The 15,627-nt window shown below is 39.3% G+C and overlaps 1 protein-coding gene across 2 annotated transcripts in view; it reads left to right on the top strand.

Annotated features, from left to right (window-relative positions):
- Window positions 1-15,627, top strand: part of PIK3C2G (phosphatidylinositol-4-phosphate 3-kinase catalytic subunit type 2 gamma) — a 265,595-nt gene that overhangs the window by 195,296 nt on the left and 54,672 nt on the right. For both annotated transcript variants that reach the window (XM_058655883.1, XM_058655882.1), the window contains one exon: window positions 6,011-6,120. In XM_058655883.1, coding sequence (XP_058511866.1) covers window positions 6,011-6,120 — 110 coding nt within the window. The remainder of the gene's footprint in view (window positions 1-6,010; window positions 6,121-15,627) is intronic.

The raw sequence follows: 15,627 nt of genomic DNA, 5'->3' as shown, positions 1-15,627 counted from the left end.
TACTCAAGTCATGTTACGTTATTTAATAGGCAAGCAAACAGTCTTTTGGGAATGAAGGTAACAGTATCTGTCTTATAGGATTGATAAATAAATGATCTAGTAATGAATTATTTTGCATAGATCAGAGGTTCTATATACTTTCAATATTGATTTAAATAACCTTAAAGGGTTATTAATATAAAGAGCACACATCAATAGGAAATCTTATAGTAGGGTATACTTCATGTATGTTCTACTAGGTCTCTGTTAGTATGTAAGAACAATCTGCAATGTTGTATAATCTATGCACTATTCACATGCACTCATTTAAACTAGTGTTAGATAAAATGTCAAAGGCCAAAATCTAGGAATGACAGAGTGTGTTCCTAGTTTGTTTGTTTGTTTGTTTGTTTGATTGTACTGCCTTTGTTTCAGGAAGAATTTAAGGTAATTTATGTTCCAGTCTTTTCATACTGGAGTGGTTAGAGATGAGACTCAAAGATGGCAGGAAGTATATTATCAAGAGTTTTGTAATTGATGCTTGAATATGAATTTTATATAATGGAAAACGAACCCAAGAGGACTGATAATCAGATTTGTTGTGAATTTTCTGTATATTGAATGAATGAAGATAGAAATTGAAGATTAATATGTACATTTACATGATTTCATTTTTGTAAAAGGCAAAAGTGCATTTATGTGTGTTTATATATACTTGTATATACAAAGGAAAATGTTTCAAAGAATATACTTTAACTTGTTCACAGTGATAACCTCTGGGGAATGGGATTAGAGGGAAGGGGATTTATGTGGCTATCTGTATAATGGGTGGGATATTGTGCTTTTATTTCTGCATTTGAATTTTTAATAAATATGTATTATTAAATGTAAAATTCACTTTCTCTGTCTCAGTAACATCTCAAATACGTAGCAGCCGCAGATGGCTAGAGACCACATTGGGAAGGTCAGATATAAGCTTTCAATCATCACAGAAAAGTTCCTTGGGACAGGCTGAATGAATGAAATGAAGTTTTGTTTGGGTCCTGGCCTTAACTTCCAAACAGTATCTCTAACTTCTTTCTCTGCCTTGAAAAATAGGAATTACAAAACAATTACAAACATAGCCTTCCCATACATACATACATACATACATACATACTGTTTTTCCTACTATAAACTGGATATATAAGCTTCTGCCTCTCTTGATAATCTTCCTGTGACTTTCCAGTAACAGTCAAGGACTCCTACTTGTAGACCTACATTCTGACTCCAAAATCATTAGGCCATATTAAAATTATGAAGTGCCTATGGTCCATACCACAAAGTAAATACAAGGGCTAAGTCTATGACCTTGACTCCATTTATATAATGAATATCCAGGCAGTACTGCCTGTAATGTCTCCTTTGGAGTCTAGCAGCTCTCATTCAGCAACACATGCCCTCTAAGTGCTTCCTCTGTGCCAGGAACCATAGAAGATGCATCAACAGGAGACTCAGAGCCTTAAAATTTTCAATAAGCAGATAAAGTGTATGTTGACAAATAACTGATATCCAGCACTTCTAAATGTCTAATGCTATAAATGTCTACAAATGCAGAGTAGCATCAGTTCTAAAAAGTGTTCAAAGTAGGCACAGATAATTCAAAATAAACCCAAAGGATAGAAAAAAACAGTTTGTACTGTTTCTCAGATGACAAAATTGTACTGAGTGCCATGTATACTAAAATACTATGAAGATACAGCTTTTTGAAAAAAGGATCATGGAACTTTTTCAAAGTATACTTAATTTCTATATTCCTTCAGAAAGAATTAACACGAGTTATAATACGAAATATTGCACAAACTTTGAGCATTTGACAAAGAAGTAGGTATTATAGTAACTTCCTCCCAGATAATACTGGAATCATCTTTTGAAAGCTTCTGGGACACAGTGTACCTAAAACTGAAGGCATAATTTAGAATTCAGCACATAATGTTAAATTAGTCACCGAAGTAGAAAGATGTGGGAAGCAGTGTCGACCAGTTAAACTGGTGAATGAATACATGCAAATAGTAATAGATTGCCACCGCACTTTGTCATTTCCCCCTCAATTCTCCTCTTCTCAGCAAATTTATTTTTTATGCTAATCTCAATTACTAGAGAGGCTTCAGGATTTGGCCCTGTATAGTTTCTGTTCTACAAAAAGCAAGAAAAAAGGGAGGAAGACAATCTTCTTTGTCACAATGTGTATAACCTATCTTTCTCTTCCTTCTATCCTAAATTGGCTTTTGTCTGAAATTCTTTAAGATGACTCGATCTACAAGATATCCCACTTACAACTGGATAAATACTTGTCATGCGCCATAAATTCTTTCTTCTATAAATGACCAGTACCCAGCGTTATGAGTCCCGAATGCCTGGTGTGTCTACTGTGAAGTTAATGGCTTGGCCCTGGTAGAAGGCATTGTGTTTGTAGATATCCTGTGAATTTTATTTACTTCAGGGAGAAGCAGGGATAACTAATCTGTGAAATTCCCATCTTGCTTAAAAGCAACATCTGTAGGAAACCCAAGAGTGGTGCAGAGTTCAATAACATGAAAACCTTCATTACATGTGCTTCACTTTCATTAAAAAAATTAATATCAGCTACTATGGAAGATTCCCAAAGAACAGAGGGCTCATTCACCCCATTTAAAATGTTTACCACACCCATTATCACATCAGATATTTCCCTGCTGGCATCTTTCTAACTTCTGTGTGTGGTGCAAAGAGCATCTGCCTTTCTAAACATAACTTTCAAAATAAATTCAGACTTTGCAAGAGGAGAACAGAGGCAGAAACTTTAAAACGTTCCAGTCTTTTAAAATAGGACTAATGTATTCATTACCTATACCTGTTCATTACCTGTTCTAGTCGCCACTGGCTTTCCTATTGACCCAGTTACAGTTGCTACTCATGCAGAACTGCTGTGCATCAGAAAATAGACGAGGCTAAGGCATACTTACTGTGTGACCCACAGAGTCACAATAGCCAAATCCTCCTCTCCACCTAATGGAACCCATTTTAAAGGTGAGCTTAAGACTATTTTCTTTCATCAACCATATCAGGACATCGGTATGAAATTCAGCTGGCTTGAAGTTGTCCACAGCTTTAGAGCTGGGATGTGCTGTGTGTGCGTGTGTGTTGGCACAGAAAGTACCAAGGATAGGATACATCTTGTAATAAGAGGATTAATGGAGTTCTAGCCAAGCTGATGCATATTTGGGATATTCAGATAAAGTAGAAAACAATTTGGACTCTGAAGAAGCAGTCTGTTCTTTAGATAAGAAAGTTCAATCTGTGACAAGGAAGAAATGTGCCTCAATAAGCAGACAGATGTTTCGAACGTGCCAAGTACCAAACTGATAGGACAAACCTAAGCCTAGATTCTTGCAACTGTTGTGAATATTTCTCCCTGCATTGAGTGTTAGCTTTTCAATGCCTGATGACATCAGATATTCCTGTCATGGACTCATTTTTCTTCATGTGCATTATTGTACACATACTAAAATTCATCATGCTAGGTAAAAGAAACAGCCCAACATTGTATTAAAGCCCTGGTGCTGTAAAGAATTTAAAACATCACATGCTATAACTGAATCAATTAGCACTGTGAAAGCGGTGGCCCCAGGATGTGACGGCTGAACAAGAAAGCAGTAGTTTAACTCACCATTAGAAAAACGGATGCTTCAAGGAGGAAGAAGTATTTGAGTCTTAAAAAGATCTTATGTAGACAGCATGAGAGGGGAAAGGCATTCTTGCCTGGAAGAAATATGTACATATTTGTGAAGTTCTGAAAAGCAATTGTCAGCACTGGAGAAAGTCAAAGGTTCTGACTGGGATGGGTGGAGATTGCTGCAGAAGATATTTACAGATGAAATGATAATGTTACAGTTTAGTAGATATAATCATTTGAGGAATTAGTAACACATGTTTATAATGAAAAGGTCATCATTTGCTGTAGATTGTAAGGTTATGCAATTCAAGGGACAGGGGGTTGAAGAACATGAGGAAAGCTATCCAGGGCATCAAGACGTTAAGTGAGCATTTAGCCTGTTAAAATGCCAGGGAACTAGAAACACTCCGTGTCTTACATTAGAAACCCTAGATTAAACTGTTGGCTTCTGATTCCAGCTTCTTGACTATTCAGGCTGAAGGAGGTGGCAGTGATGGTTCAAGTAAGTAGATCCCTGCCACCCATGTGGGAAGTCTGGATTGGAGCTGGATCCCACCTTCAAACCTGGCTCACTCCTAGCCATGGCGGGTGTGTGAGTGAAGCGGCAGACAGGAGCACTTACGTTTGTTATTTGGGAGGGGGAAAGAGTAACTATTTGAAAAAGAAATCTAGGTAAGTGAAGACGTGGAGCTGAATGAAGACTATGAGCATGTCAATACAAGAGGTGACTGAGGCATTTTAATGCAGCTTTGTGACTGGTTATGGGGATTACTATGAGGAGAGAAAAGATGAATTTCTTGGATAGGGTGACAGTAGAGACAACACCAAAAAAAGGAAGAAAGTTTATAAGAAAATTTCCAAAATATAGACGTGAATTTGAAATGCTTAGTATCACGCAGAGGAAAGGTAGCCAACAACTCCGGAGGATGACTTGATCCAGTCCTTCGGATGTATAATCTACATACTAATAATGCTGTAATCTGTTTTTAGCTGCGTGCTTTGATCCCCTCACCCTTCTCAGATCATCCTATGACTCACTCAGCCTTCAATTCTTCATCCTACATATATTTTAAAAATCCAATAAATCAACCCTACTTCTAACCAGTCCTAGCCCAGCCTCTTCCTGGACCCACTGTAATTCATTTTTCATATGCAATCACAATGATCTTTCTAAGATGCAATTCAGTTCTCTTACTCCTGTGTTAAAATACTTGAAGAGCTTCCTGTTACCTTGAGGAAAAATTGTTAATAGTTGCTAAGATGTTCGCCCACATGATACTCTATGTTCCAAGAGCCATCTTGGACGTTGTTCTGTGAACATGGGCTGCTCTCCTCCTCCTTCCTGTTGATGCACACTGCTGAGGGCTATGGAAGACGGCAACCATTTTAAAACCATTTTTGTCTTTGAAATGTCATGAAGTCAATTAGAACTTCACTCATCCTCCAAAGCCATAGTCCCACTTTATCCCTTATTGTCCCTAACTTTTGTTCTTAACTCTTCAAGGGAATAATGCCTCTCTTCCAGAACAGGATATAAATCATCATCTTAGTCTTCCTTTAGTTGCTTCTTTGCTTTTTTCCTTTTTTTTTTGCCAAATTCATTTCAGAAATAATTTTTCCCCCTAAGGGATTTTGTGTATAACTAGAATATCAGCCTTTTATTCTACACTGGAAAACAGTATCTTCTTGAAGGTTAAGAAAACTGGATGATTTTATCTTTCAGTATTTACTTGCCTTAATTGTCTTTACAAAATACACTCTTTTCCCTAGTTAACTGGAAACTGTGAGTCATAATGCTAGGAAAGAACGCAGAATTAAGGCCTGAGCTTATGCATTATTGGGAACTAAGCTTTTCCTCTCTAAAATAGACATTTACAGAACTTTGTAATATTTTAGATGTACAAGGATATTTCTTATTCCTTAGTCATTTGATTCTTTCAGAACATGTTGTTTTTATATATACTTCAGACATGAGAAAATCATGGAAACTCAGGTTAAGATACAGCTTCAGTGTCATTCCCATTGTAAATTTTGGATCCAGGAATTCTGGCCCACGAATAACAATATTATGCTATTTCACAGTTTAATGCTGAGCACCAACTTGAATTATGAATTTATAAGAACTTTGTCATTTAAGATGACTACACTGCCGCTGTTTCTACTACTGAATGGGAAAGGTGAAAACATAGGAACTTAACATTAATTCATGTACTCCAACTGGAGGCATGGCTGTAATGGCTATGCAAATATATTCAAAAGTCTGTCAGCACCAGTACCAAGTTTGCTTGGTTTCATTTTTCTTTTGTCTTCTTTTTGGTTTTGGTTGTTGCTGTGAAGATGCTGCACGCTGGTTTGCCTGAACTAAATGGAGTCCAAGACCTGAAATACGTCTACAACAATCTTCGTCCACAAGATACAGACCTGGAAGCCACAAGTTATTTTACCAAGTAAGATGAGTTGTGAATGTGATTGTGCAGGTATGCATAGGTGTTCACTTGTGATGATCCTGACCAGTTCTTGGCAAAGATTATTTCAAGCACCTGCCCATTTCCTCATTTCCAACATGCAGATCGTGAGTCTGCAGCAGAAGGCCTTAGTCAGGGTTTCTGCAACATGCTGTTGTTTGTTAACCATCCTTCTCATCTAACAGATTGCTCAATAAGAGGTCATTGAAAGAGAGCAAGGGCTGACAAACAAATTGGCTGTTTCACTGGAACTACATCCAAAAAACAATTTAGGAAAAAAGATTTGTGATGAGAAATGGACTCACTACTGTCATCTGTTAGACAATACAAACATCGGAATATCTAGGTGAAGACCCCTGTGGCTATCTTCTATTTTTAATCTATTTTTTTAATATGCAAGTCTGGGAAAACACAGGCTTACATTAAGTAGGAATATGAGCAGAATACAGTGAATATCAATTAGATTACAAATCACCGTCAAAAGGGCAGTGGATTTTAAGAAAGCCTTTTGGATTTTCTTTTTGACCAGATGTCAAAATCCTAGCATAGCTGGGGTGCACAGTAAATGCTAGCTAGTATTATGATCCTATTTAGCTGTTCAAGTAGAGAACAAATGCTCTTTCCTTCCCATAACCTCTTAAATATTAAGTGAACCTTCTGCAAGTCTAATTTTCAGTTGTTATATTTTCAACTAGAAATTTGTAAACATACATGATGTGCCTTTAATGACTATTTACTTTTTAAGAAAATAGTAGTGGAAACAAAACATCTCAGATGTTACCTTTCCTCTGCCCCATCTAGAATGAATGTTGAAGAGTATTCCCATTATAGAGGTGTAGTGAGGCCACATAGAGAAGTCCTAAACACTTGGAAAATTTGATCTGCCTCAGGGACTTCTATTTCAAAAATGTAACTGGAAAGGAAGACTTTCTGGTTGAATAGAACTCAGTATCAGGGTCAGCACTGTGGCACAGCAGGTTAAGCTGATGCCTCTGGCACTGGCATCCCATATGAGTACCAATTTGGATTATGGTGCTTCCATTTTCAATCTAACTTCCTGCTAACTCATCCAGGGAAGCAGCAAATGATCACAGTGTTTGATCCCCTGTCACCAACAGGTTAGGCTCAGATGGAATTCCAAACTCCTGGATTTAGCCTGGGCCCAGCCCCAGGCCATTGTGGTCATTTGGGGAGTGAACCAGCAGATGGAAGATCTGCTTGTGCACTCTTCTTAGAGTCTCTTTCCAATAATAATTAAACAAAATACTTGTTTAGTCAAAAGGCAGCATGAGAAGGGCCGGGAGAGATGGATCTTCTATCTGCTGGTTCACTCCCCAAATGGCCACAATGTTCAGAGGTGAGCTGATCTGATGTCAGGATGCCCTACTCAGGTTCAGGGTCCCAAGCAACTTGGCCATCCTCCATTGCTGTCCAGGCCATACGAGCAGTGAGCTGGGTCAAAAGTGCAAGAGCCAGGACACAAACTGGTGCCCATATGGGATGGTGGCATTTGCAGGCAGAAAATTAGCCAGTCAAGAAATCACACTTGCCCCTCAAAAGGTCTTAAAAGGAATAGAAACAATGTGACAGAATCACAGAAAATTAGACCTAGAAGGACCCTTGTTTCTTTATTCTGGGACTAAGCCTTCAAATGATAAAGAAGACCACAGAATTATTAGACCAGAAACAGATCCAAGACTGAAATCTAAATCTTCAGACCCCAAAGGTTTTTACCAGCATTTTGCACCAGAAACACGAGATGATTTGGGAACACCAGAAAGGGCCCCAGCTACCATCAGAGATTGATTAGCAACGTATCAGATGTCTTCATTCTAAAAAATTGCTTGTTAGTACAGTTAGCTCTAGGAAAATGTAGCGATCAAAATCCCCTAACATAATCGCCAACATTAGTTGACCCCTGACTGTGACCAAAGGCACTGGATAAGGATTTAGTTTAGGATTTTAGACCCTTTGTTTCAAGGATTTGAAACACTCATGTTACCTCAATTCATGATGACAGGTGGCTTGTATGAGAAAAAACAGGGAAAGGTAACGTAACTGTAGGAGTGCTGAAGGGACGCTGGAGTTCAAGGCAGCAAGAAGAAGCCCGTTAGCAGGAATTCATTCCTTTTGCTTCAGGTTCCCACCTCATACCCAAGAAACTACACCCAGTGAGAGGGCATTTAACATGGTATCACTAAGCCCCATTGGGTTATTGCTTCAGGAAGGGAACTGAGTGGAATTCCTTTCTTTTCAGTAATGTATCAGTGCCACTGGGTGGTGAGGTAAAGGGAAGGCGCAGAACGGTAGAGGAAAAGGACAGGAGGTTGTGCTCTAGGATCTGCTGTTCAGATGAATGGTAGGCTGGACAATCACAGAGCTGCAGCTCACGCTGATGTCCATTCTCACCAGTTAGAAAAGGAAAAGTTGCCTGTTGATTTGGTGAATGAAGACCTTTCTGGCACCTGCCAATACACACACACAGACACACACACACACGCACAGGCCCTTCCTTCTCACAGCTCTACTCTGACACACCCCAGTCTACAAAGAGCAGAATCTTGGATAGAGGTAAGACTGTGCAGGGCTACTCATCTCCCTTTCTCAAGAACATGAACTAAGAGCGGAAGTAATGAGTCTGAAATGAGCTGGACCTCAGTATTTCCACCTGCATATTTCTGCCAGGCTGATCTTCCACTTTTATATGTTCTTTAATACTATTCAACCTCCCTCTATAATTTTGGGGAGTATGTGTTTAGAGAAAGAACATGTCCTTCATGGTAGGCTTGAAAGGTATGGAGTTATGCAAATTAGGATGCCATAGTTCTGTTCAGTAATTCTTTTCTATCTTGCAATTTCCTATTTTTCTCAGTAATTCATTATCTTATTGTCATCAAAATCTATCCACCCTTCTCCATTATTCTCATATTAATCCTTTCTGTTGATGTTATTTTCTCAATGCCTACTCATTTGTGCTTTGCCCATTAAACTCAGATTTCTTGCTTTAGCATAAATGTCATCATAAAATGATACCAATTCAGGAATAGCAGGAGAGTCTCAACAAAGCATCACTCTTACCTACAATTGGTACCTTGCCCCTGAAGTCTATGATCATTCCAGTACTTGCTGCTCTTCTGTTCTTCAAATAGTCCACAGAACAATGCTATTTTGTGCTACATCTGAGCTCTACTTGATTCATTACTACATTACATATGGTACCGTATGTCATCTTAATTAATATATTTGTCATTTATAACAGTTTCTCCAAGTACAGCAGGGAATGTATTCCCTAAATGTGAAATAAGTCCTATTTCACAATAAATGCAATGGAAACTTTAAGCATTAAATATGAGGCATAAAATAAAAGCTAACATTTAGCAGAGTGTTTTTGAAGGATCAGGCCCTAGTCTAAGTCCTCTTTATATAACATTTAACTGTTCAAACCACCTGTAATAATTTTTAGAGATTTGTTTATTTTGAAGGGTGGAGTTCTAAGAGAAAAAAAGGGGGAGAAGTAGGAAGAGGCGAGAAAGAGAGAAATAGAGCAACCAGGGCAAACCCCAGCACACACATGGCATACTGGGAATGCACCTAGCAGGTTTGTCCACTGTGCCACAACGCTAGTTCCCTTAGTAATACTTTAATCTATCTTTTTATCTGAATGAATTGGGACATCAGAGAAATTGCCAAAGGATGTGGCCAACAGAAGCCAAGACCATAGTTGAAGTCTAGGCAGTGGCAGGGATTTAAGCTAGTGGTGTGTAAGACACCTTCATTACACATCACAATGGCTGACTTGAATAGCCAGCTCCAGTTCCTAACTGCAGCTTTCTGCCAATGCTGATCCTGGAAGGTAACAATGATGGTTCAGAAATTGGAGTCCTGGCCATCCTTATGGGAAACCAAGAATAAGTTCCTAGTTTCTGCCGCCAGCCTGGCCTAATCTGAGTCATCGTAAAACAACCAGCTTCTGTGCCCAAACTCCTCTCCTCCTCATGTAGGCTCTTGGGTCTGAGGTGCTTGTTTCTCAGATCCTAATTGTCTCAAGGTTCCTCATTGCCCCCAGTGGTTTCATCGTGCTCCTGTGCGCAAAGGCCCACTCACCAGGACATTATCAATAACACTGACTGTCAAGCTCACGTTGGTTGCAAAAGCCACCTCACAGGGGCAAACAATGCCCCTGTATGTAATTTAATGTAAGTAATTCACATAAAATAGATATGTATCTAAGCACATGTATCTATGCCCCTGTATAATTAAAAAGCTTTTTTCTCATAAGCTCCATGTGTTTTCTGCTATGATTTCTGCAGATAGGACTACTTAGGCTCTTAAGAGACAAGAAAACCTACCCCCAAACTCACAGATGGGGCCATGAGTCAGAGCTAAGCCATCTGAGACACAGCATGTGTGGTTACCTTAAGTGTCCCAGGTCTGATTACAGCATTAACATGAAGAGGCTGACCCTTTTGACACTGCTCGAGACTTGGAAGTAGAAATGTCTCTTCTGCTTCTCTGGAAATGTACACTATGGAAGCACAGTGCAGCCCTGTATCTCACTTCTACACATTCTGGGTCAGGATCTGATCAGATGAATTTCAGATACTGCTGCATGCCAAGTAACAATAAAAGTATATCACGGTTAATTATATGAGAGGGGGGAAGGCAAATGAAATTGGTGGTCAGCCGCAAGAGATTTTTCACATAACTGTCAACTCCTCTCTACATCCCCTCTTTTCCTCTTCCCTTACAACTCAGTGCTATTGAATAGATGACTCAAGAAGGGATCATGACTCAGTCCCCTACAGATTGATACTCTGATGAAGTATCTTTGCAGAGACGACTGCTAGGCAACAAAGGCAACCATTCATTAAAGTGCTGTCCGAACAGCCTAGTTCAGAAATTTCAATCAAGCGCAGATACTGCGTTAGCTGTCCTTATTAACAAATAACCTCTTTTATACAACAGATGCCTTGCCATGCCATGCCATAAATCTGGCAGTTGTAGTGTCTGCTCAGGTAGAGTAAATATTCAGATGTGAAGATGAATGCCAGTCCTAAAGGCAATTGTAAGCTACAAGAAGGTTTGCCACATCTACACATCTGTTTTGCCCACTTCTTCATATGCCATTGTGTACAAAGGAACATACTTCATGTAAGACAGGAATGGCACCGAAACACTCACATGCAACAAAATTTGCCCCTTTGCCTTTGCCTTTGCCTTTGCCTTTGCCTTTGCCTTTGCCTTTGCCTTTGCCTTTGCCTTTGCCTTTGCCTTTGCCTTTGCCTTTGCCTTTGCCTTTGCCTTTGCCTTTGCCTTTGCCTTTGCCTTTGCCTTTGCCTTTGCCTTTGCCTTTGCCTTTGCCTTTGCCTTTGCCTTTGCCTTTGCCTTTGCCTTTGCCTTTGCCTTTGCCTTTGCCTTTGCCTTTGCCTTTGCCTTTGCCTTTGCCTTTGCCTTTGCCTTTGCCTTTGCCTTTGCCTTTGCCTTTGCCTTTGCCTTTGCCTTTGCCTTTGCCTTTGCCTCGCTTCATTACATCTATGCTTACTGTTCCCTACTTACCACATATTAGCCTTACCTCATGCAGTGCTAACTCGGAGTGCAGAATGAAATGCATTTCTGCTACCGTAAAAAGTGAAACAGAAAAAAAAAAAAACAGGGCAGGACACTGGGCAGGGAATGCCAGCAACAGTGAGGGTAGAGTACAAAGTTTCAATAAGCTCAGTCAGCTGCAGTGCATGTGACATTTGCCAACGTTACAGAAATTTTTTTATAAGTGGACTTTCTGCTAAGACAATGCATTTGAACATGTCCATTATACCTTTTTTTGCAAAAGCAAACCAAAGCTACCATCGTCAGGCCTAGCACAGTTACCTGGTGGCTGAAGTCCTTACCTCTCACATGCTGGGATCCGTTATGTGTTCCAGTTCATATTCCAGTGGCCCTGCTTCCCATCCAACTCCCTGCTTATGGCCTGGGTAAAGCTATCAACCACAGCCCAAGGCATTTGGACTCTGCACCCACATGGGAGACCTTCAAGAAGCTCCTGGCTTCAGATCAGCTCATTGTGGCCACTTGGGGAGTGAATCAGTGGACAGAACATCTTCCTCTTTGTCTCTCCTCCTCTGTATATCTGACTTTCCAATTGACAATAAATTGTTAAAAAACTATCTGAAAGCGTTCTTACACACTTAAGAATGAGAAAGTGCTTATCAAACATTCCCAAGATTACTAGTCCAAATTGAACTATTTTTCTTCATAGAGTAAGTTGTGACAAAATCATAGTAGCTCATTACCCATTGCTGAATCATTAAGATTAATTCACAAAGCTGGATACTAGCTAAGTGCAGTACGCACACACAAATTTTAAAAGCAACGTGTTTATTGTATATGCCACAAGTAGTATAGTGAAATAAAGTTGGAGATTTAGATGCAATTTGTCCATGTGAATAGGAGACACTTAATATGCTTTCTCTAATCTATATGAATAAATTGTAGTGTCAGTGGTAAAAGAAAGAATATTCAACAAATTCCTTCCTATGAAAAGCCTTAACAGAAATATTCCTCTGAAACTGTTAGAGACAGAGCAGTGAGACAGGAATTCTGTCAAAGTGCTAAAGGATAAAAATTTAAACTACAAAATGATATGCGCTCTTATAGAAACCTTGGTCAAGGAGTGTGATTCCAACACCCGTCCCTGGCATTACTGATACCTGCACAGTGGCTATTCCAACATGGGTGACAATCCAGGAGCAGGAATCAATATAAATCCAAGTCCTTAGAAAACAATGTTTTATAATCTATGGAGTTTTCTTTAATATTTATTTTCTATAAACTCTTTGAAAATTCTTTTTGTGTGAATTTCAAAGTGCTTTTACCCAGAATAGATGTTTCCTTTCATTCCATTTTCCATAAACTTAAGTATTCTCAGTTCTAAGAAGTAGAATACATGATAGCTATGATTAGGATACAAACTATGACTTAAGGATTTTGTTTTTGTTATAGATCTGGTCCTGTACCCTGGCAGGAAGTATCTGCTGGTATGTTTCTGTCTGTGGGTTTTCTTTACATTTCAAAGGGGGACCATTGTCTTAGTGCCTTTTTGATTTCCATCTTCCATCTATTGCCTTATTTTTCTCCTGAAGATTAACACAATGTGAGAGCAAACACATGAGAATTCTTCAGTTACTACTGCCTAGGTGATGTCACTGTTTGGAGGGTAATTTTACTGCTTTTTGTGGAGGATGAAAAGATTAACATAAGGCACTTAGCACAGAACGTGCTAGAGGATTAAGAACCCAAGGGGACAGACAATCCGGTTTCACTCCTTCGCCTCTGCGTACCAGCAGATAGATCAGTGTCAAGGAAGGGCAGCTAGAAGTGTTTATTGGGACTGCCCAGCAGCTTCCTCCAGGGAATGCCAATGGCATGTTGCCAAAGACTGCTGCTCTATACCTGATATATAAGGATACTCAGAATGCTGCCAATGCTGCCATTAAACAGACTGAGTTGGAAAACTGTTACCTTGGTAAGTCTAATCACTGGGACATGAAACCTCTTGCTCTCAGGACCCAGTCCCAGGAGAAGCAATTTTTTGTCCCACCTGTTAAATGTAATGCCTGAGGGCCCGGCAGCATGGCCTAGCAGCTCAAGTCCTCGCCTTGAAAGCCCCGGGATCCCATATAGGCGCCGGTTCTAATCCCGGCAGCTCCACTTCCCATCCAGCTCCCTGCTTGTGGCCTGGGAAAAGCAGTCCAGGACGGCCCAAAAGGTTTGGGACACTGCACCCGCGTGGAAGACCCGGAAGAGGTTTCAGGTTCCCGGCTTCGGATCGGCGCACCGGCCCGTTGCGGCTCACTTGGGGAGTGAATCATCGGACGGAAGATCTTCCTCTCTGTCTCTCCTCCTCTGTGTATATCTGGCTGTAATAAGATGAATAAATCTTTAAAAAAAAATCTAACACCTGAGACATAGCAGATGGATTCAGTGGAAAGGCTGCCCGCAAACCACACACTTCCAATGGTTTACCTTTCACTTTCAGTCTTCTGACAACGTAACTACTGGACCATGTAAGAAAAGGGCCTGATCATACCTGAGAGTACAGCAAAACGTAACATTTATAGGACTCACAGACATCATTTGATGAGGCCATGTTCTTGATTCCAACACATCAGATCTTCAGCAAATGTTCATGGAGCAATGAAGGAGTGGATGAACAACATCAGAGCCTCCCCAAACTCTGATTAGCATTACATCCCTAGTATTACTGTCATCTTCATGTCTTTAGGGAGATTGAGGGAGGAAGTTAATGCTGTGTATTGTGTTCTACACCCATACATTCATAAATCCAAGGAACATCATTAGAAATAATAAACTGTGGAAATGAGTGATGGGATGAGACTCGTTTTTTCATTTTCTCAGCAAATTTTGTCCCACATTGATGTATAATAATGAAAGAATTTGGAATTAATTCCCAAGTCCAAAACAAGAACAAGAAAAATGGCCTTGACTCTTCATACAATTGAGGGGGATATTGTTAAAGATTTTTGAACTACAGTGTTAACAAAGACATGAAGAGTAACTGTTTTAAACAGGCATTGTATTCCTTTGCTAGATGCCCATACAGAAAAGGCATGCCTGATCACATTCAGCAGCCACTTCTTTTGGAAAATGTTACAGAAAGCTCACAATAGAAGGAAACGTAAATCTCATTTTTGAAAATAAATTTTAAGCATTTCCATTAACATAATGAATAAAGATAATGCTTTCACTATGAGTATAAAACTCTTGTCTAACTTAGAAAGTATTTTTTTCTAAAAAAATTCACAAATTAAGTTGACACAAAATTAAGGTTTCCGTAAAGTAGATGTTTACAAGATAAATATATAATCCTCAGTAAGTTAAAGGAGAAACTTATGATCACCTAAAGATGTAGTTAGCAAGCTTCATCATGCATGTAGCAGAAATCACTTGAGAACTAGAAAGTAACATCATTCGTGTTTAGCTAAATTCCTTCAGAAAATGAATTAATGAGACCACATTTGAAATTCCTTCTTTGATATCAGGAACAAATTCAAAAATGTTTACCCTATTCCAATTCTAATTAACATTGCATTGTAGGTCTTAAGTATTCAAAAATTGATCAAAAATCTCATTTTCAGATTACTGTGCACATGAACTTTAGAATTTATATGAGCAAATTATAACTTACTAAAGTATTAGCATTTGTGATGCAAACATATGCCTGAACAATAATAACTTCACCAGAAGAAATACCTCCACAGAGAAAATTCCTAAGTCATACAGAAAGACGTAAAACCTAACTACACAGAGCAATGTACAATGTTTATGGGCTAGAGACTGCCATACTGTGGAAATATTAACTATTTCAAATTACGTGTAGTTTCAATACAGTATTACTAAAAATTCTTACACATTTATGTCAGAAGTCAAGGCCCCAGAGTAGTGAGGAGCCACCTGAACAAAGGGAAAGAC

This window comes from Ochotona princeps, chromosome 27 (assembly GCF_030435755.1).
Source record: "Ochotona princeps isolate mOchPri1 chromosome 27, mOchPri1.hap1, whole genome shotgun sequence".
Taxonomy (NCBI): domain Eukaryota; kingdom Metazoa; phylum Chordata; class Mammalia; order Lagomorpha; family Ochotonidae; genus Ochotona; species Ochotona princeps.
This window is presented reverse-complemented; position numbering and strand designations above follow the sequence as displayed.